The following is a 22,899-nucleotide window of genomic DNA, read 5'->3' on the forward strand; positions in this document are numbered from 1 at the left end:
TTGGCAAGTCGGCTATGGAAAACCTGAACTATAAACTTCAAGCACTGTATTCTGTGTGGTTTGAGGCTGAGGTCTGAGGTGGGCAGGGGATCCATTGCTTGGTTTCTGCTGCAGCGGCATCCCAGAAAGGCAAGGCAATGGCACCCTATTCCCTGTATAGTGTGCACTACTTTTGACCATAGCCCATTTAGGACACAGACCAGGTCTAGTTGAAGGTCAGGTAGTAGGAGGCAACAATCTGGCACCTCAAACCCCTATCACTGTGGCAACATATAGGGTCCTCACCACCACAGAGTTTAAAAGCCTGTCATGCCCCAAGGACCAGCCAGACAGTGGTCAGAAATATATTTTTATGAACCTCTCTGCTCTCTCTCTCTCTCTCTCTCTAAAGAAATGGCTGCATACATTCTGCCTGGAAATGCAGCAGCCAGCAGATCACATTGGTCATGGACATTTCAGTGCGAGATAATGTCTGAAAAGAACCTTAGTGACCTCTTAACTTTATTTATAATGTATCCTTCAGAACGATCTGACCAGCTTGTACATAATGTTAATAATGTTCCAATGTACGCCTGTGTCAAACAATGTTTGAAATGTTTAATGTAACACTGTTTATAGTAACAGCTTTCCTTTGTCGCTTATGGTCTGTGAAATGTGAAGTACTTAATGGCCTGCGCTCCACGAATACTTACAGGCGACCATATGGTGGATAACACTGCCATCTTCAGATGGGGGTGCAGTTTCATCCGTGTTATGACATTGAAAATGTACATTGGAAATGTAATTATAAAGTACTTTTAACTATGCCAATATCCATCTGGGCAGAAATCCAGAAATTCCGGACAGAATTCAACATACTATATTTTGACTGTCGATTACGCCAACGGATGTTGCAGGCTCCACTGGGCTCTTTCTTTGTGGCGGGGTGCGTTTGTTTTTTTCAAGACTGACCAATCACCATCTAGTTTCTTGGGGTCTAACGTCCAATACCTCTCCTCTTTGTTGCCTGATATACGGTCGTGGACTATGCCGCGGACAGACAGCAACAACAAAAAAGGGTCCGGGTTTTTAGCTAATATCGTTCTTTAAATAGTTTGAATATGTATGTACTTGTTCGGTTTCAATATACCATCACAGTGCAGCTGTAGTTTAACCAAACAATCTCAGCCGGGACACGCGATGGAGAGTGAATATTTCTAAGATAAAAAATAATAATAAGTACGTTAAGTTGAATCGGATAGCTAGCTCATGATAGCTGAATAATCGTTGCTGGGCACCAGTCTTTTCGTTTACCGACACTTCCAACTCTGCACGTTCCTTTGTTGTTACGACCGAGCTTGCTAACTGCTCAATTTAAGAATTTACCTAGCTAATTTACACCCGCATACTGTTTTTATCTACGAGAAAGGAAACGGACATGGCGGAATTTCTCGAAAATCCGTCAGTTCTCACGAAGGATAAACTCAAAAGTGAGCTCACGGCCAACAATGTGCCGCTTCCCGTCTCCGAGCAGAAGAAACATGTATATGTTCAATTGTACTTGAAGAACTTGACCGTTCTGAACCAGAAAAGTCCAGTTACAGACATGTTCTCCAGTGATGAAGAACTACCTACCCCTATAGTCTCCAACAAGAGTCTTTCTGGAAGAGTAAGTTATGAATATGTTATTATTGGTCATTACAGTGCTATGAATTGATTGTGTAACGCATGAAATTACTAGGTACCTGTGTTAAATGATTGCTGCCTTTCCATTAGCCCATTAATCTGACCGAGAGCAACCTTTCCATATAACGTGAATGTTATTCATTTAAATATCCCCCTTCCTGTTTCTTTCCCTCTTAAAACGTCTTAAGGATCTGACCCTTTTTTCCAATGTTTGCCTAAAAGGACATACCAACATCTAACTGCCTGTAGCTCAGGACCTGAAGCAAGGATATGCATATTCTTGATACCATTAGAAAGGAAACACTTTGAAGTTTGTGGAAATTTGAAATTAATGTCGGAGAATATAACACATTAGATCATCTTTGACATGCAAGAGAAAAGCCATAATGTATTATTCCAGCCCAGGCGCAATTTAGATTTTGGGCACTAGATGGTAGCAGTGTATGTGCAAAGTTTTAGACTGATCTAATGAACCATTGCATATCTGTTCAAAATGTTGTATCAAGACTGCCCAAATGTGCCTAATTGGTTTATTAATACATTTTCAAGTTCATAATTGTGCACTCTCCTCAAACAATAGCTTGGTATTATATCACTGTAATAGCTACTGTAAATTGGACAGTGCGGTTAGATTAACAAGAATTTAAGCATTCTGCCCATATCAGATATGTCTATGTCCTGGTTTTGTTTTTGTTACTTACAACCTCATGCTAATCACATTTGCCTACGTTAGCTCAACCGTCCCGTGGGGGGGACACCGTTCCCATAGAGGCCTCTTAAACCATATTCACACAGGACTAGTATTATGAGAGAACGTTGGTTATTATGTTATTATTACTCCAGAATGTCTTTTATTCCAGAGAACCTTTCGGACGGGATTAGTTTTTTTCCAAACTGTCCCCTGGAATTCTTACTTTAAAAAATATATATATAAATTGACAGTTATGATGGAAGCCTACAGGGATTTATTCTAGGCATGAAGATATTTCAACATGTCCAGCTGATAGTGCCACACTGATAACTCGAGCTTGGTTTCTAAACCATACCAAAACATCTTTGGTATAGTGTCATAATAATCAATACGCAGTACGTCCTAAATGCCTCCCAGCCTTTGGATGTGAGCTAAACAGTTAATTCGAGATGCGTTTTAAGGCCATGGATGAGAAAGTTAACTTCTCATTTCCAAATGTTTAGATCAGTTTTGTGCTGCTTTGCGATGTATTAGCAGCAAGGGTTGCATTAAATAAGCACAATATTTTTTACTGATTCATTTGGCTATATACAATTCATACGCACGAAACGTAAACAAAAGCATTCACTGTGAAAGTTGGTGCATGTAGGCCATTCATATATAGCATATAGGCAGCACTTGTTTCGATTTATCGAATCAGTTATTCTTTTCTTGCTCAAACTGTGATTAACACCTGTCAAACACAGGCATTTCTCTCATAAAACAGGGATGTCGATTTGCACTGGACTAGTATTTTCAGAGGACCTTGGACTTTGCCAAAAAACACTAGGTTATTCTGGCTGGAATTATTACTCTCCTGCCATGTAAAAACGACTGAGATGGCAGATTCGGGCGGGACTAAAATTACAGATGTGGTGTTTTGTGCTCGTGCACATAATTACATTACCAGACCTCCCCCAGTAAAACGAATCCTATCTGAATAGGGCTTTACTTACTGGTTCTCTAATGTCTGTGTTCTTTGTAGATAATCTTAGTTAAAACAGAGATAGGTTCATCTTCAGTCTCTAGATAAGCTTTTTACCCAGGTCTATGAATTGACACCCATAATCCATCCATCCACAGAAAGCCACCAGGACTGACAAGCCTCGGTCAGAAGAAGTGAAAGTGACAGACCTTACAGATGCAGGCTTAAAACATGAGCTGTTGAAGCATGGAGTCAATGTTGGACCCATAGTTGGTGAGTCTTCCTTATGTTTTACTCAGGGTGTGTCTTAAAATGGCGTCCTCTCCTTTCCTTGCCCCCTGCCACTTCATCTGCATTGATCTGAGAAAATAAGCTTTCACCTCATCAGTTCTTGTACATCTGTGCAGATGATGTGAAGGAGACAAGGAGAGGAAGCCACTTTAGACTATTGAGATTAGAGGTCGACCGATTATGATTTTTCACCACCGATACCGATTATTTGAGGACCAAAAAAAGCCGATACCGATTAATCGGCCGATTTAAAAAATAAAATAAAAAAAAATATTTTATTTGTAATAATGACAATTACAACAATACTGAATGAACACTTATTTTAACTTAATATAATACATTTAGCCTCAAATAAATAATGAAACATGTTCAATTTGGTTTAAATAATGCAAAAACAAAGTGTTGGAGAAGTAAAAGTGCAATATGTGCCATGTAAAAAAGCTAACGTTTCAGTTCCTTGCTCAGAACATGAGAACATATGAAAGTTGGTGGTTCCTTTTAACATGAGACTTCAATATTCCCAGGTAAGAGGTTTTAGGTTGCAGTTAATATAGTATTTATAGGACTATTTCTCTCTATACCATTTGTATTTAATTGACCTTTGACTATTGGATGTTCTTATAGGCACTTTAATATTGCCAGTGTAACAGTATAGCTTCCGTCCCTCTCCTCGCTCCTCCCTGGGCTCGAACCAGGAACACATCAACAACAGCCACACTTGAAGCAGCGTTACCCATCGCTCCACAAAAGCCGCGGCCCTTGCAGAGCAAGGGGAATAACTACTCCAAGTCTCAGAGCGAGTGACGTTTGAAACGCTATTGGCGCGCACCCCGCTAACTAGCTAGCCATTTCACATCGGTTACACCAGCCATTAGGCTGATAGGCTTGAAGTCATAAACAGCGCTATGCTTGCGAAGAGCTGCTGGCAAAACGCACGAAAGTGCTGTTTGAATGAATGCTTACGAGCCTGCAGCTGCCTACCATCGCTCAGTCAGACTGCTCTATCAAATATCAAATCATAGACTTAATTATAACATAATAAAACACAGAAATACGAGCCTTTGGTCATTAATATGGTCAAATCCGGAAACTATCATTTCGAAAACAAAACGTTTATTCTTTCAGTGAAATACGGAACCGTTCCGTATTTTATCTAACGGGTGGCATCCCTAAGTCTAAATGTTCTTGTTACATTGTACAACCTTCAATGTTATGTCATAATCAGTCGTGCAACGATTGTGCTTTTTTCGCATATGCGCTTTTGTTAAATCATCCCCCAGCGTTGCATCGATTATATGCAACGCAGGACACGCTAGATAAACTAGTAATATCATCAACCATGTGTAGTTAACTAGTGATTAACTAGTGATTATGATTGATTGATTGTTTTTTTATAAGATACGTTTAATGCTAGCTAGCAACTTACCTTGGCTTCAACTGCATTCGCGTAACAGGCAGGCTCCTCGTGGAGTGCAAGGAGAGGCAGGTGGTTAGAGCGTTGGACTAGTTAACTGTAAGGTTGAAAGATTGAATCCCAGAGCTGACAAGGTAAAAAATCTGTCGTTCTGCCCCAGAACAAAGCAGTTAACCCACTGTTCCTAGGCCGTCATTGAAAATAAGAATGTGTTCTTAACTGACTTGCCTAGTTAAATAAAGGTGTAAAAAAAAAAAGAAGCAAAATCGGCGTCCAAAAATACTGATTTCCGATTGTTATGAAAACTTGAAATCGGCCTTAATTAATCGGCCATTCCGATTAATCGGTCGACCTCCAATTGAGATGCACCAACAGACTCAAACAGTCAGTGAGAGATCCTTGACTAAATGTAACCCCCTTCACTTCTAACTTGTTTCCCCTTGTCTTCAGGCGGCACTCACATTCTTTATGAGAAGAAGCAACTGGATACACCTGCCCATGAGGCCCCTAGCCTATCCGAGACTGCCACTGTTACCGCTGCAGCAGTCAAGGCAGACGGCAACCAGAACGGCAACACACTCTCTGACCAGTACAGTGACAAGGAGGAAGGTGAAATGAGATATTATAACTGCACAAGAACCTGCACCATTAATTAAGCAGCACACTTATTCAGCGCATGTGACTAATACATTTTGATTTGATTTAATTCAGGGTTGGTTTCAATTTCAATTCAGGAAGTAGGCCTAAACTGAAAAGCAATGAGGAAATTGGAATTTCAGAAATGGAATGGATCCTTTTTTACTCCGTTTAGATGCCTTGATTCTCGCTGACTTGTGTTCGCTTTACCTCTGTCAGATGAGATTACAGCTGCTCCTGAACCAGAGCCAGCTGCTGTTGTGGATAAGTCTGTGATGAGCAGAGGGAAGACTCCTGTCACCATCAGGACCAGCAGCAGACGGCGCAACAAGGTAAGCCTTTAAGTTCAAGTTGATTTAAGTAAATACAATGCAAAATCACACTCACCAGAGCTTTCACATTAAAACAGCATTCGTCTTCAACAGCAAGACAGTTCAGCACATATGTAAATAATCTTATCTTACACCCAGAAACCTCAACCTCTCAATCATCTGTTGTCATTGTCAATGTTCACAGGTGGTGGATGAGAGTCTAGCAACTGGTGACCAGACCCCTAAGAAGACGGGGAAGAATGTTGAGGAGATTCTCGCTAATGAGATCCTTTCACCCATAGGCATCAGGTAAGACCTTTTTAGGCCCTATCACTAGTATGTGAAACCTTTCACTTTTGGTCAAACTAAGACAGATCCCATCTCCTGATCTTTTTTTACATGTATGGCTCCAAGAACACAGGGGCACTTACCAGTAAAATCTTTACAGCAGTTGTTAAACATGACTTGTCAGAAATTACTTTGTCACATTATCCTCTAATCCTCCTCTCTCCCCAGCGCCACATGCAGGAGATCGATCCATGGTGCGGCTGGCCGACCGGTGAAACCCAGCAACTATTGGCTGAACAAGTCTCTCCTGGAGCGCTCCATCTACACAGAGTCTCACTCTGAGTGCAGCTCCCTGGGCTCAGAACGGGCCAGGCCAGGATTCCTCTCTGTCCTACTAAAGCTCATGGTGCTCATCACTGTAGCCGGTTCCATCTACTTCGTCATCCAGCACCTTGATGCAGATCAGGTCCAGTCCGTCAAGGGTTTGATAAACGACGCCAAGGTTCACCTGTATAGCACGGTTGATAAGGTGGTAGATGCCGTGGTCGATAATGTGATTGTGCCTCTGGGCATCGGGGCCAGCAGCAGCCAAAGTGCAGGAGCTGAGGGTGGAGGCAAGTAAGCAATACACCTACTCCACCCTGCTCTCTTTTATTATAATTCTTTCTACTATTTTACCAGGCTGTCCAATAGAGGTCAAAATACCCCCCTTCATCTGGTCACCAACCCCATCTTCATCTATTTATTCATGGTTGACCATCTTGGAGGACTGACTGACATTTAATCTGGGCTGGTAGACTGTCTCACCCTGTCCCTTCCTTGTTCACTTCTCCTCGTCCCCGCTAAGGAGAGAAAGGAAGGGCATTCAACCTAACCAACACCAGCTTCTTGTAAAACAAACCAGCACTGTCTTGTCATGACAGTCTGAATAGACTAGTTTTTATTAAGTTGTTTTTAATCATAGTGTGAAGTGCATTTTGTGCATTCTTTGTGTGTATTTTTCACTTATGTGTGTAGATAGAACTCCCATGTGATATTGCGAGGACAGGTCACATGCATGGTTGTAGTTTTTGAAGGACATGGTTGTAGTTTTCGGGGTGTCTGTTGTGCCAGGCACACTGTTAGAACTTGCATAGTGCCAGGGTTGAGGTCAATTCCATTTCAATTCCAGTCAATTCAGAAAGTAGACTAAATTCCAAAGGTTCCTCATAAAAAACTTTGGAGAGAATGAGAATTGGAGTGCACTTCCTGAATTGAAATGGAACTGACCCCAACCCTGCTACTGATTACGGAAATATCTACAAGTATTTCTGTATGGATTTTGAATATACACTGTAGTATTAATAATAGAGATATGTAGAATAATGTTTTTAAACTATGAATTGAATGATGCTCAGGTCTATTCTAATTTGCTCTAAGTTAATTGGATCACTGCTGCGAGGAGTCATAATACTGTCCAATAGTGTTAAATAAGGTTTTGTCACTGAATGAGGAGAAGCCCTTTTTCACGCTATAAACTATGAGTTTGATTGCTAAAACTATTAGTTGTCTTTAAACTGCTCGTGTAGAGCCATCAGTACATTGAAAAGCTGTTGGAGAGATGAACTGCAGTAAGTAAGCCTGGTCCCAGATCTGTATGTGCTATCTTGCCAACTCTCTTGGTCAATGTCAGGACGAGTTGGCAAGACAGCAAAAGCAGATTTAGGACCTGTCTAGCAGTAAGTGGTCTGGTAGTTGAATGGCTCATCAGTCTGTGATGACCAAATCCCAGTATAGCTTTGTGTTTCATCTTTAGTGCTTTGTTGCTCTGAAGATTCAAGATCCTTCAGTCCTATCTAAAGGGCATGCTCACCGTAGCAAAAAGTTTTGAAACAGGAAAACACAAGTGGGTAGTCCTTATTGGACAAATATTCTCTGATTCTGTGTTTTTTTCCATGTGGTGCCGAATGAACACGACCTTGGGACTCTGCTGTCTTTATATTTAGTGCATCCACACAGCCCTTCTTAATGGTTCCATACATACTGCTACGGATCTTGGAAGAATTCTATTTTTGCTAAATAAAGTTGAGCAAGTAAATGGCTCATGATCCTATTCTAATTTTAATGAGTCAAAAACTCAAATAGAGTTTGCCTCTTGTATACTTCATCTTGATAGCAGAGGTAATACTAATGGGGACAATAATTACCCGAGGAGACTAATGACAAAAGTGATAGCCACTTAACTTATGTTGACCAGTTACTGACATTCACTTGTAAAGAAGTTGACATGTTCGTCCACACTGTTTGAAAAAAAAGAAGAAAAAACTGTTATTTATTTTGTTCCGTATTTTTCAAATGTGAATTGTGAACTTTTTTATTATTTTATTGTAGGAAAATAAAGTACCATAGGTGAAAGTAGGATGTCGCTTTTTTTTAAAGTGCTATCCTAAATCTGAACCTCTTTGTTTACTTGTTACACAAGTGAATATATTAAAGATGAAATGTTTTTGACTTTGATCAAGCAGCTAGCTTCCCAAGCAAGGATGAAAGTATATTGTGGGGTTAAGGTTTTTATCTGTTTTTATTTCTAATAGATAATATCATTAAATAAATGTGGTAAGTCAATTCTCTCCCCATAGTTTTCTTTAATGAGGAGATTCCATACTCTTGGTCATCTGAGAAAAGAAGACAGCTACTGTGCTATCTGTTGATGACGATTATTAGAACCCTTCTCTCAACATGAAGACTTGTGTTGGCTCTCTGCGGTAATGCCTAGGATTTAGTTCAGCTGGTGAACAGTCTTGTGGTGCGCACTGTGCAGACACCCACAGTCGAACCCAGTTGGTCGCATGCTTAAAAACATCTCTGAATGCTCGTTTGAGAACATTTCAACAGAATTTGAAGACAGGCATGCAGAGTGAGATTAAGCATCCAACTGAAAGGTGAAAGAAGAGTATGCCAAAGGGATGTCACACTCACTCTTAACTTAGACTTTGAACAAGCCAACTAGTTACGCTGGCAACAACAGCCAGGCACTGATTACAATTTTCATAAGAAAGGTATGCTTACTTCGATGGGCGAGGGAGAGAACTTACAATATTCTTCAACATCTGGACGTCACAGTGACTAGCGTTATTATCTTTTTCATTTAGGTTTTGTACACCAGCTTCAAACAGCTGAAACAACAATATTGTTGGTTATGGAAAATAGATTTCACAGCTGTTTCGATGGTGTATACTAGCTTATTTTGTCACAAACTGCAATTAGTCAAAACTATTAGCTAACTCGGCTACACATTCCTCTCTAATGTCAATATGCCTTGTCTTCTGCTGTTTCGGTTAGTTGTTGTTTTATCTCACTGTAGAGCCCCTAGTCCAGCTCAACATGCCTTAGATAGCTATTTTGTCACAAACCCCACACATGGGGAAACCTCACTTGGCTTAGCTGGTGGCTCCAGAGATGCAAGCTCTATCATCGTCACTCAATGCCTAGGTTTACCCCCACTGTACTCACATCCTACCATACCCTTGTCTGTACATTATGCCCTGAATCTGTTCTACCACGCCCAGAAATCTCCTTTTATTCTCTGTTCCGAATGCACTAGACGACCAGTTCGTATAGCCTTTAGCCGTACCCTTATCCTACTCCTCCTCTGTTCCACTGGTGATGTAGAAGTTAACCCAGGCCCTGTAGCCCCCAGCATCACACCTATTCCCCAGGTGCTCTCATTTATTGACTTTTGTAACCGTTAAAGCCTTAGTTTCATGCATGTTAACATCAGAAGCCTCCTCCCTAAGTTTGTTTTATTCACTGCTTTAGCTCAGTCCGCCAACTCTGATGTCCTAGCCGTGTCTGAATCCTGGCTTAAGAAGGCCACCAAAAATTCAGAAATTTCCATCCCCAACTACATTTTCCATCAAGATAGAACTACCAAAGGGGGCGGAGTTAGCCTGCAGAGTTCTGTCATACTATCCAGGTCTGTGCCCAAATAATTCAAGCTTCTACTTTTAAAAATCCACCTTTCCAGAAATAACTCTCTCACTGTTGCTGCTTGTTATAAACCCCCCTCAGCCCCCACCTGTGCCCTGGACACCATATGTGAATTGATTGCCCCCCATCTATCTTCAGAGTTCATTTTGTTAGGTGACCTAAACTGGGATATGTTTAGCACCTCGGCCGTCCTACAATCTAAGATAGATGCCCTCAATCTCACACAAATTATCAAGGAACCTACCAGGTACAGCCCTAAATCTGTAAACATGGGGCACCCTCATAGATATCATCCAGACCAACTTGCCCTCTAAATACACCTCCGCTGTCTTCAACCAGGATCTCAGCGATCATTGCTTGTGTCTGTAATGGGCCTGTGGTAAAACGACCACTCCTCATCACTGTCAAACGCACCCTAAAGCACTTCAGCGAACAGGCCTTTCTAATCGACCTGGCCCGGGTATCCTGGAATGATATTGACCTCATCCCGTCAGTAGAGGATTCCTGGTTGTTCTTTAAAAGTGCTTTCCAGGGGCCTCCCGGGTGGCGCAGTGGTCTAAGGCACTGCATTGCAGTGCTGGGCAAGTGGGAACGACACTGTGCCCGGGCGTTGTGCTGCCGGCTTGCCATGCATGCTCCCCTCTCCCCATTGATTTAGTAGACTGTTGCAGCATTCAAAACAACTGGGAACTTACAATTGCGACCGGGCCAAGATAAAGCAAAGCAGTTCGACACATACAACGACACAGAGTTACACATGGAGTAAAACATACATATAGTCAATAATACAGTATAAACAAGTCTATATACAATGTGAGCAAATGAGGTGAGATAAGGGAGGTAAAGGCAAAAAAAGGCCATGGTGGCAAAGTAAATACAATATAGCAAGTAAAACACTGGAATGGTAGATTTGCAATGGAAGAATGTGCAAAGTAGAAATAAAAATAATGGGGTGCAAAGGAGCTAAATTAATTAATTAATTAAATACAGTAGGGAAAGAGGTAGTTGTTTGGGCTAAATTATAGGTGGGCTATGTACAGGTGCAGTAATCTGTGAGCTGCTCTGACAGTTGGTGCTTAAAGCTAGTGAGGGAGATAAGTGTTTCCAGTTTCAGAGATTTTGTAGTTCGTTCCAGTCATTGGCAGCAGAGAACTGGAAGGAGAGGCGGCCAAAGAAAGAATTGGTTTTGGGGGTGACTATAGAGATATACCTGCTGGAGCGTGTGCTACAGGTGGGAGATGCTATGGTGACCAGCGAGCTGAGATAAGGGGCGACTTTACCTAGCAGGATCTTGTAGATGACATGGAGCCAGTGGGTTTGGCGACGAGTATGAAGCGAGGGCCAGCCAACGAGAGCGTACAGGTCGCAATGGTGGGTAGTATATGGGGCTTTGGTGACAAAATGGATTGCACTGTGATAGACTGCATCCAATTTGTTGAGTAGGCTATTGGAGGCTATTTTGTAAATGACATCGCCAAAGTCGAGGATTGGTAGGATGGTCAGTTTTACAAGGGTATGTTTGGCAGCATGAGTGAGTGATGCTTTGTTGCGAAATAGGAAGCCAATTCTAGATTTAACTTTGGATTGGAGATGTTTGATATGGGTCTGGAAGGAGAGTTTACAGTCTTACCAGACACCTAAGTATTTGTAGTTGTCCACGTATTCTAAGTCAGAGCCGTCCAGAGTAGTGATGTTGGACAGGCGGGCAGGTGCAGGTAGCGATCGGTTGAAGTAGTTAGAAGTAGTTAGTTTTACTTGTACGGAAGGAGAGTTGTATGGCATTGAAGCTTGCCTGGAGGGTTGTTAACACAGTGTCCAAAGAAGGGCCAGAAGTATACAGAATGGTGTCATCTGCGTAGAGGTGGATCAGAGACTCACCAGCAGCAAGAGCGACCTCATTGATGTATACAGAGAAGAGAGTCGGTCCAAGAATTGAACCCTGTGGCACCCCCATAGAGACTGCCAGAGGTCCGGACAGCAGACCCTCCGATTTGACACACTGAACTCTATCAGAGAAGTAGTTGGTGAACCAGGCGAGGCAATCATTTGAGAAACCAAGGCTGTCGAGTCTGCCGATGAGGATGTGGTGATTGACAGAGTCGAAAGCCTTGGCCAGATCAATGAATACGGCTGCACAGTAATGTTTCTTATCGATGGCGGTTAAGATATCGTTAAGGACCTTGAGCGTGGCTGAGGTGCACCCATGACCAGCTCTGAAACCAGATTGCATAGCAGAGAAGGTATGGTGAGATTCGAAATGGTCGGTAATCTGTTTGTTGACTTGGCTTTCGAAGACCTTAGAAAGGCATGGTAGGATAGATATAGGTCTGTAGCAGTTTGGGTCAAGAGTGTCCCCCCCTTTGAAGAGGGGGATGACCGCAGCTGCTTTCCAATCTTTGGGAATCTCAAGACGACACGAAAGAGAGGTTGAACAGGCTAGTAATAGGGGTGGCAACAATTTCAGCAGATAATTTTAGAAAGAAAGGGTCCAGATTGTCTAGCCCGGCTGATTTGTAGGGGTCCAGATTTTGCAGCTCTTTCAGAACATCAGCTGAACGGTTTTGGGAGAAGGAGAAATGGGGAAGGCTTGGGCGAGTTGCTGTGGGGGGTGCAGTGCTGTTGACCGGGGTAGGAGTAGCCAGGTGGAAAGCATGGCCAGCCTTAGAAAAATGCTTATTGAAATTATCAATTATGGTGGATTTATCAGTGGTGACAGTGTTTCCTATCTTCAGTGCAATGGGCAGCTGGGAGGAGGTGTTCTTATTCTCCATGGAATTTGTCACATGACATTTCAACTTCATTATCTTAATACAATACAGGTAACATTTACATTGTTTGCAGTGTGGCAAAAGTAGCTAACATTAGCTAGTGTAGCCAATATGTGTGACAGCTAAAGGACCTTGATTGTAGTGATTTTCATGAGGACTGAATGATTCTTCTTCGATGAGGTTTAACGGCAGTTGGTATCCAATAAATGTTGCATTAAAATCAAATCAAATGTTATTTGTCACATGCAACGAATGCAACAGGTGTAGGCCTTACAGTGGAATGCTTACTTACAAGCCCTTTTTAACCAACAATGCAGTTTTAAGAAATATACCTACAGAAAAATAAGAAATAAAAGTAACAAATAATTAAAGAGCAGTAGTAAAATTACAATAGTGAGGTTATATACAGGGGGTACCGGTTAGTCAAAGTAATTGATGTAATATATACATGTAGGTAGTTATTAAAGTGACTTATGCATAGATAATAACAGAGCGTAACAGCAGCGTAAAAGAGGGGGGGGGGGGCAATGCAAAATAGTCTGGGTAGCCATTTGATTAGATGTTCAGTAGTCTTATGGCTTGGGGTAGAAGCTGTTTAGAAGCCTCTTGGACCTAGACTTGGCACGCCGGTACCGCGGTAGCAAAGAGAACAGTCTATGACCAGGGTGGCTGGAGTCTTTCACAATTTTTAGGGTCTTCCTCTGACAACCCCTGGTATAGAGCTCCTGGATGGCAGGAAGCTTGTCCCCAGTGATGTACTGGGCCATACGGTCTACCCTCTGTAGTGCCTTGCGTTCAGAGGCCGAGCAGTTGCCATACCAGGCAGTGATGTAACCAGTGAGGATGCTCTCGATGATGCCTTAGAACCTTTTGAGGATCTGAGGACCCATGCCAAATCTTTTCCATCTCCTGAAGCGGAATAGGTTTTGTCGTGCCCTCTTCATGACTGTCTTGGTGTGCATGTGTAACGGATGTGAAACGGCTAGCTTAGTTAGCGGTGGTGCGCGCTAAATAGCGTTTCAATCGGTGACGTCACTTGCTCTGAGACCTTGAAGTGGTAGTTCCCCTTGCTCTGCAAGGGCCGTGGCTTTAGTGGAGCGATGGGTAACGATGCTTCGTGGGTGACTGTTGTTGATGTGTGCAGAGGGTCCCTGGTTCGCGCCCGGGTATGGGCGAGGGGACAGTCTAAAGTTATACTGTTACACATGGACCATGTTAGTTTGTTGGTGATGTGGACACCAAGGAACTTGAAGCTCTCAACCTGCTCAACTACAGCCCCATCGATGAGAATGGGGGCGTCCTCGGTCCTCCTTTCCTGTAGTCCACAATCATCTCCTTAGTCTTGATCACGTTGAGGGAAAGGTTGTTGTCCTGGCACCACACGGCCAGGTCTCTGACCTCCTCCGTATATGCTTTCTCGTCGTTGTTGGTGATCAGGGCTACCACTGTTGTGTCGTCTGCAAACTTAATGAGTTGTGCCTGGCCGTGCAGTCATGAGTGAACAGGGAGTACAGGAGGGGACTGAGCACGCACCCCTGAGGGGCCCCAGTGTTGAGGATCAGTGTGGCAGATGTGTTGTTACCTACCCTTAACACCTGGGGGTGTCAATGTCATCGTAACAATGCCGGAACATATTCCAGTCTGTGCTAGCAAAACAGTCCTGTAGCTTAGAATCTGCTTCATCTGACCACTTTTTTTATTGACCGAGTCACTGGTGCTTGTAAGCAGGAATCAAGAGGATATAAATATGGTCAGATTTGCCAAAAGGAGGGAGAGGGAGAGCGCCACCTATTGGACTGGAGTACAACTCCCATATACTTTGCTTGAAAAAAAAATACCCTACCATCTTTCACTACAATCACAAAACATGTTTTCCATACGAACGCATTTTCTTCTAATCTGAAAACGTTGTGATGCCATGCCCATTTTCTGAAGAATTGCATTATGGGCACTAAATGCACGGAAACAGTGTACACTGCCTGTATACTTTGTATTTTTATGAATATTTACAACATCCAGGAACTTTTGGCATACTAACTATCCATACTATGACCAATAAGCATACTATATACTCAAATCACGTCACAAATAGCACGGTTAGTATGAGTATTCGAATACAGCTTGTATCTGGGTTAAATGAGCAGTGTATCAAGGAGCAGTGTATCAAGAAGCAGTGCGGCTTGGCAGTGTCGTGTTTTGGAGGACGCATGTCTCTTGACCTTTGCCTCTCCCGAGTCCATACGGGAGTTGCAGCGATGGGACAAGACTGTAATTACCAATTGGGAGGAAAAAGGGGGGAAAATTACAACAATATACATTTTTTTAAGAATTTGGATAAAAGCATCTGCTAAATGGAATATATTATTATTATAGCCATGACCAAAAATTACAGAGGTCCGGATCGCCTGGCAAAAACCAAACACAGCATTTCTACAGTAAGAACCTTACACCAACGATCAAGCATGGTGATGGTAGTGTGAACATTTGGGGATGTTTTATTGCCTCAGAACCTGGACAACTTGCCTTAATAGAAGGAACAATGAATTATGCTCTGTATCAGCGAATTCTACAGGAGAATTTCAGGCCATACGTCTGTGAGCTGAAGCTGAAGCTGGGTCATGCAGCAAAACAATGATCCAAAACTCACAATCAAGTATACATAAAATGGCTAAAAAAGCAACACATTTTAAGCTTTGGAATGGCCTAGTCAAAGTCCAGAACTAATCCCAATTGAGATGTTGTGGCAGGACTTGAAACAATCAGTTCATGATTGAAAACCCACAAATCACACTGCATGGAAGAGTGGGACAAAATTCCTCCTCAACTATGTGATAGACTGATCAACAATCACAGGAAGCATTTGGTTGGAGTCATTGGAGCTAAAGGTGGCACAACCAGTTATTGAGTGTAACAGGGCAATTACTTTTTCACACAGGGAATTGCATAACTTTGTTGATGAAATAAATGAAGTAAGTATGTAATTGTTGGGTTATTTGTTCACTCATGTTCCCTTTATCTAATATAAGGTTTTGGCTGAAGATCTGATAACATTCAGTATAAAAAATATGCAAAATCGATGTGAGATGGTTGGGATAACGATTCTTCGAGGGTGGCTGTTGTCTATGTGTGCAGAGCCCCCCCACGCGCACAATAGGTCAGGAGCCCGTAAAACTGCGCTATTCACTCCAGCGCTATTCTGCTGCAGCATGAAAGGATCAAGCCTTAGTGGATTTTTACATCAATCTTGTGCAAAGCGTCTAGCATTTCACAAGTAGAAAGTTGTTGAAATGAAAACAAAGATGCACTAGAAGTTGACAGAACTTCCATCGAGCCAACTGGAGGCTGGGGGAGAGGGGCAGGCAGTCAACTGGCTGAACATGGTCAATTAAACCACAATTTATTTCAGATAAAAAAGCCTGCCAAGAAAAAATGCTTATTAAAATCATCACTTCTCATTTTTCTCAGTAGTGATGCCAGGGTCTGACACAATTTGCTTAGGCAAGGAAAAGGAATTTCCACACTTCAGTGCATTAACTGTTTTCCAAAATGTAGACAGATCATCAGCAGAGTCTGAGATACTGTATAACTTAGCTAGTAGCTAGATTTAGTGAGTGAGGATTTCTTGACTGAGGAACTGCATCTATTTCGTCAATTGCCTGAAAAGCTGCCTATAGAGTCCGTTTTTGTAGCCTTGGCCCAGGCATGTTTTCTCATAACAAGATCTGAAAGTTCTATAGAAAATCATGGGGGATAAATCCCTGCAACAGATACATTTGTTTTTTGGCTTATGGCCACATCTATAACCAAAAGCTTGCATTTTGGAAGGAATTAAATTTAATTAAAGAGCATGATGCAACAATAATTGATTTCACATATATAGCCATCCCTCCCACTTTTTCAGTCTGTCACACCAAAAGACATTGTAATCAGCAATGCCAATGTCCTTATCCGGGATCGAGCCATTTTGCCTTATTCCTTAACCAAAACATCCGGGTTTCGTGCCATGCACCCATATATCAGGAAGGTCCATCTTTGACATCTTATCATCAGGTGAATGCTAATATGAAGTAGAAGTAATCAACATTTTAAAGTGAATAGATTTGGTAGACAATGTCATTATTTTGACCTCCCCACATTTCATTGGAAGAGTAAACTCTTAACATATTATATTAGCTATAAAGGCAACTTGGCAGGCTAGAGAAAATGTTGCCGTTGTAAAGATTATTTCCAGCAATTTCTAAACAGTTTAGCTTGGAGCTGGGAGTCCATTTTTGCAGTTTTAAAGCTAATTTCCTGCAATACTATGCATTTCACCATGGCTAATGCTGTGCTCCTCTGCTCAAACATAACAAAACCAATGGGCATGTGCCTGAATGCCCGGTTTTTGCTATTTTCAATTCTCCCTGACTGTCTAGCTTTAATTTTTGATTTGTTAGTTCTAAAATGGTGGGACTATGTACAAAAAGTGCCTTAATTATCCCGATATGGATGAAATTACCCTCAATTGAAAGCTGACAGTCTGCACTTTAACCTCAGTCATTGTATAATTTCAAATCCAAAGTGCTGGAGTGCAGAGCCAAAACAATCAAATATTTGTCACTGTCCCAATACTCAATATCTTCGCTGCATGCTTTCTCTCTGGTTTTGGTCTTTTTCCATCCAGAAAATTACCACTTAGATTAGTGGTGTCAAACTTATTCCATGGAGGGCCTAATGTCTGCTGGATTTTGTTTTTTCCTTTCAATTAAGACCTAGACACCAAGGTGAGGGGAGTTCCGTGGAATGAGTTTGACACGTGACTTAGATGACCCGCTTAACAATTTTCTATACAGAAAAAAACTCTGTAATCAGCTCCAATGACTGTACTTTTCTCCATGTTAAATGAATAGGATGAGACATTGTCAATAAAGCCATTTAAACTACTTTCCCAGATTCGGATGAACAGGAACAGCTTTTGAGCTAACTGTTCCTGTAGACTTACAGCCGTTGTGCTAACGCATTGTGCTAGCGTTAGTCATTGTGCTTACGTTCCTACACCACACTAGCCATAAGGGGCGCAAAACCGGACAGGAAGAATCCATCAGTGACTCAACCCACCCAAGGGAGTCGAGCATAGCGAACAAAGCCTGGCATGACATGATGCGCCCTCATAGGGACGGCATGGGAGAGCGTGAGCAAGCCAGTGACTTGGCCTCCGTAATAGGGTCAGAGGCAGAGAATCCCAGGAGAGTGGGGAGCTGTCCAGGCAGAGACAGCAAGGGTGGTTCCTCTCGCCACCGCCTTGCCGTTCACCTTCGCACCCCTGAGCCAGACTACACTTAAATCATAGGACCTACTGAAGAAATTAGTCTTCAGTTAAGACTTAAAGGTTGAGACCAAACCTGCTTCTCTCAAATGGATCTGCAGACCATCCCATAAAAGACCATCCTTCAAAATTTGAGGGACAATAAGGAGGCCTGGGTCTTGTGACTGTAGTATACATGTAGGTATGTATGGCAGGATCAAATCAGAGACATAAATAGGAGCAAGTCCCTGCAATGCGTTGTAGGTTAACAGTAAACCTTGAAATCAGCCCTGGCCTTAACATGAAGGCTAGCACTGGAGTAATATGATCAAAGTGTTGGGTTCTAGTCAAAACATTTAAAAAGAAATTAAAACTATAGGCGCTGAGTGGAGGGCAACATAGGTGCTGTCTGAAGAGATATCTTGCGAGTCTGGTTTTAAATACGCAAATGAGTTGAGAGCAGCTGAGCTGAAGGTGTTGAAGACAAGGTTCCCAGTGACCAGGAGTCTGGTGTTGGGGGTGATAAGGGAACCTGAGTCAGATGAGTAAAGTGAGTGACAGGGGATTTAGGTGTGCAGAATGTAAGAGCGGTAAGAAAGAACCAGGACATGGAGAGGTTTGTAGGTGAGCGGTGGAGAGTGGATGTGATGTTTTCCCAGGTTTTGGTGCAGATGTAGGGAAGTTTTCATTTCCAGTGGTGTAAAATAAAGGATCCAAGGATAAATCGAACAACAATGGACTTTTGAAGGTTTAATAGCATTCAGACAATATGCACAATGGTGAGAAGTTGCATACTTTACTTTATACCATAACATCAGATAAGGACCCAGAGGAGGGAGAACACTATATTTTGCTCTCCCCTGCCAGCCCATCAGAATGGCTGCAAAACGATTTTGCCTTAACGGTGTACCCTTAACCAAAATGGTGTACCCTTCAGGGTGAGCACTGAAGCAACAGAATTCTGAACATATTGAAGTGGGTTGACAGCAAGGCTATGGAGATGAGCGTTGCAGCAGTCCAAGTAAGAGGTGACAATCTGACAAACTGTTCAACACAATACTATTCATAATGCCCAAAACATGGCAGTCTAAATTTGCAGAGCAGAAAATCTTATTGTTGTGTAAAACCAGGGATTGGAACCACCTTAATAGGGGAGAACGGGCTTGTGGTAAGGACTGGAGCAGAATCAATGGAATGGTGTCAAATACATCAAACACATGGTTTCCAGGTGTTTGATGCCATTCCATTTGCTCTGTTCCGGCCATTATTATGAGCTGTTCTCCCCTCAGTAGCCTCCACTGAGAACCAAAATTACTTGTTTTGTTCTGAACAGAACCATTATTATTTTTCGTTCCGTTCCACTGTTTTCAACCAGTACAATGAAGTTGTGAACCAGTTCGAACCCAAAGGAGTACCATTTTATATTGTTCCTTTCTGTTCCTTTTTAAACCTCTGAAATATGCATTTCTTTTACACTGTAAAAAATATTGTGCCCCTTTCACTTAAAAAAATGTAGGTAATGTAGGTAAACATCAGCCTTTTAAGTAAATCAAGGAGGATTTTTTAAGTACAATATACTTCGCTTTTAGTGTATGAAACTCAAATACACTACCGTTCAAAAGTTTGGGGTAGCTTAGAAATGTCCATGTTTTTGAAAGTAAAGCTATTTTTTTGTCCATTAAAATAACATCAAATTGATCAGAAATACAGTGTAGACATTGTTGATGTTGTAAATGACAATTGTAGTTGGAAACGGCTATTTTTTTATGGAATATCTACATAGGCGTACAGGGGCCCATTATCAGCAACCATCACTCCTGTGTTCCAATGGCACGTTGTGTTAGCTAATCCAAGTTCACCATTTTAAAAGGCTAAGTGTTCATTAGAAAATTATTTTGCAATTATGCTAGCACAGCTGAAAACTGTTGTTCTGATTAAAGAAGCCTTCTTTAGACTAGTTGAGTATCTGGAGCATCAGCATTTGTGGGTTCGATTACAAGCTCAAAGTGGCCAGAAACAAAGAACTTTCTTCTGAAACTCGTCTGTCTATTCTTGTTCAAGAAATGAAGGCTAGTCCATGCAAGAAATTGCCAAGAAACTGAAGATTACGTACAACGCTGTGTTCACAGAACAGCACAAGCTGGAACAACTGAGCAAGATGACAAGTACATTAGAGTGTTTAGGTTGAGAAACAGACGCCTCACAAGTCTTCAACTGGCAGCTTCATTAAATAGTACCCGCAAAACACCAGTCTCAACATCAACAGTGAAGAGGCGACTCCGGGAGGCTGGCCTTCTAGGCAGAGTTCCTCTGTCTGTGTTCTTTTGCCCATCTTAATCTTTTATTTTTATTGGCCAGTCTGAGATATGTATTTTTCTTTGCAACTCTGCCTAGAAGGCCAGCATCCCGAAGTCGCCTCTTCACTGTTGACGTTGAGACTGGTGTTTTGCGGGTACTATTTATTGAAGCTGCCAGTTAAGGACTTGTGAGGTGTCCGTTTCATTCAACTTAATTTTATCAGGTTCAGAACTGTTTTTCTTTACCTGCTTAAGTCCTTCAAGTCCCAGAACTAAGTTTCAGATACTTAATGTAATCAGTTACAGAACTAATATTGCAAGTTTAATTTGCTGAATTTACTCAGTATCGTGATTGATATTCTGTTTTATCTACAAATGTTTTTTACTCAGTTACTTGTGGTACTCAGGTTAGTAAAATGTATTTAAATTGGGTTCCTACTACTCAAATATATACTAACAACTATACTTAAAAGCTGATGCAAATTGTTACCTCAATATACTTGGGATCATTTAGAAAAAAATATTATTTCTATACAAGGGAATATGCTAAAAAACAGTGTTAGGGTGTGGTTTGGGTGGGCAGTCTATGTTCTATGATTTTCTATTTCTATGTGTTTGGCCGGGTGTGGTTCTCAATCAAAGGCTGTCTATCGTTGTCTCTGATTGAGAACCATACTTAGGTACCCTTTTCCCCCACCTGTTTTGTGGGAAGTTAACTTTGTCTTTGTTCAGGGCACATAGCCCAAAGCTTCACGGTTTGGTTTTTGTTCTTTGTTTTGTCGGTGTCATTTTTGAATAAAGAGAAAATGTACGCTTACCATGCTGCACTTTGGTCCTTCAGCCAGCCATGACAATCATCTGTAAGCATTCTGGGTATAACTATACCTTGCCTCCTTAGGTAAAGTTACATCCAGATAGATTGCACCTGACAAAAAAACTCAGATATCCACTAGTGCATATGGAGTAAGTTTTATAACAAAGTTTTTTTAAACAGGAATTCACAAATGACTTCACCTGGCAAAGAGCATCATGTAAACTGTAGCTCCTATACCACCTAGCTTTTCAGCTTACTGAGTAGGGTTTAGACCACAGTTTGTGAGTGGCCATTTGAGAGTTCTCATATCTTTAGATATCTCTGAAAACAAGTAACTTCATTTTTAGAGCTTGGACCCATGTCCTAAGATCATCAAGTTCAAAGAATACTTGTTGGACCACCTCAAAAGGTATACTTCAGTTCTTTGGGGTACCTTATCTATGGCTTAAATCTGAGGCCCATAAGCAAGTTACATGACTGTGTAAGACTGGGAATACCAGCCAGGACCTCTGCTCCTTCGATGCAGATCCTTCACAGTGCTCCTTGATCACATGACACCATCACATGCTGAACGAGGTCCTCTCGGATCATGGTGTTGTCAGCATCCTGAGTGAAAAAAATAAGAAATAACAGACTAGGCTACTAGATTAACTGTGCAACTTGAGAGGAGAGAGAGGGAAAGAAAGGAAGACATATAATTTAGAGATAAATAAGAATACAAAAATAAAACCTTTACCTTGTATTCTGTGATAAGGTCTTCAACTCTCTCGCCGGGGGATATGATCAGGCCACAGATCACACTATCTCTTCTTTCCTAGATGGTGTTGCACTGTAATATGATGTTATACAAATAATTGCATTTAATACCGGCATTAAATACATACAGTATAACCTATATACTATTGTGAAGGTGTTACTGTGCATACCCCGTACAGGACTTCAAGGATGTTCTGCATGTCCTCCTTTAGAGCACCTCCTCTTGATTTAAACAAGTCCAATAATTGTGGTGTATATTCGTCCAGCTTCTGCATAAAGGTGGACTCAAGAGCAACAGTTGCAATTCTTCCAAACTCTTCCTTAATGAGAGAGAAAAACATCTTCTGAATAGGACAAAATATGATCTGAGAGCCAGAATGCAATTGGGAACCCTCTCCCAAAGCATGTGCAGAGTGAGAATGTTCAGACTAATCTATAATGCATATTTAATTGTAGATTAGAATATTAGGTTAAGACAACACAAAATACTTAAATCAATATACATTTTTTTTTTTACCTACATTGACTCTTTTCATTCAGCTGTATTTTGTACCTGAGTGTGCTCAAGATCCTTTCAGACAGATTTGAGTAGTGTTCCATCCTTCATGTGTGTTTCATTAGCTGCCTCGAGAATGAGCTCTGTATCAGTACTCAGGAACGTCTGAATACATGAATACCTATTCCTAAAAAAGAGGAGTTCTATTAAAATCTATGACAATGTCAGGAAAATAAAACTAATGGCTTAAGCTTT

The 22,899-nt window shown here is 41.6% G+C and overlaps 1 protein-coding gene across 1 annotated transcript; it reads left to right on the top strand.

Annotated features, from left to right (window-relative positions):
- The first annotated feature begins 1,013 nt into the window (after nucleotides 1-1,013).
- LOC139408623 (lamina-associated polypeptide 2-like) lies at nucleotides 1,014-8,864 on the top strand. The gene is made up of 6 exons (XM_071152727.1): nucleotides 1,014-1,648; nucleotides 3,479-3,593; nucleotides 5,476-5,634; nucleotides 5,881-5,993; nucleotides 6,178-6,281; nucleotides 6,489-8,864. The coding sequence occupies exons 1-6, from the start codon at nucleotides 1,418-1,420 to the stop codon at nucleotides 6,880-6,882; spliced, it is 1,116 nt and encodes a 371-aa protein (XP_071008828.1). The 5' UTR covers nucleotides 1,014-1,417; the 3' UTR covers nucleotides 6,883-8,864.
- Nucleotides 8,865-22,899: the final 14,035 nt, after the last annotated feature.

This window comes from Oncorhynchus clarkii, chromosome 1 (assembly GCF_045791955.1).
Source record: "Oncorhynchus clarkii lewisi isolate Uvic-CL-2024 chromosome 1, UVic_Ocla_1.0, whole genome shotgun sequence".
Taxonomy (NCBI): Eukaryota; Metazoa; Chordata; class Actinopteri; order Salmoniformes; family Salmonidae; genus Oncorhynchus; species Oncorhynchus clarkii.

What these genes read in the sequence shown, in the direction of transcription:
- LOC139408623 (XM_071152727.1), top strand. Translation starts at nt 1,418, where the DNA reads ATGGCGGAATTTCTCGAAAATCCGTCAGTTCTCACGAAGGATAAACTC. An exon ending in GCAGCAGACGGCGCAACAAG is followed by an intron (nt 5,994 to 6,177) that starts GTAAGCCTTTAA and finishes CAATGTTCACAG; the next exon opens with GTGGTGGATGAGAGTCTAGC. An exon ending in CTTTCACCCATAGGCATCAG is followed by an intron (nt 6,282 to 6,488) that starts GTAAGACCTTTT and finishes CTCTCTCCCCAG; the next exon opens with CGCCACATGCAGGAGATCGA.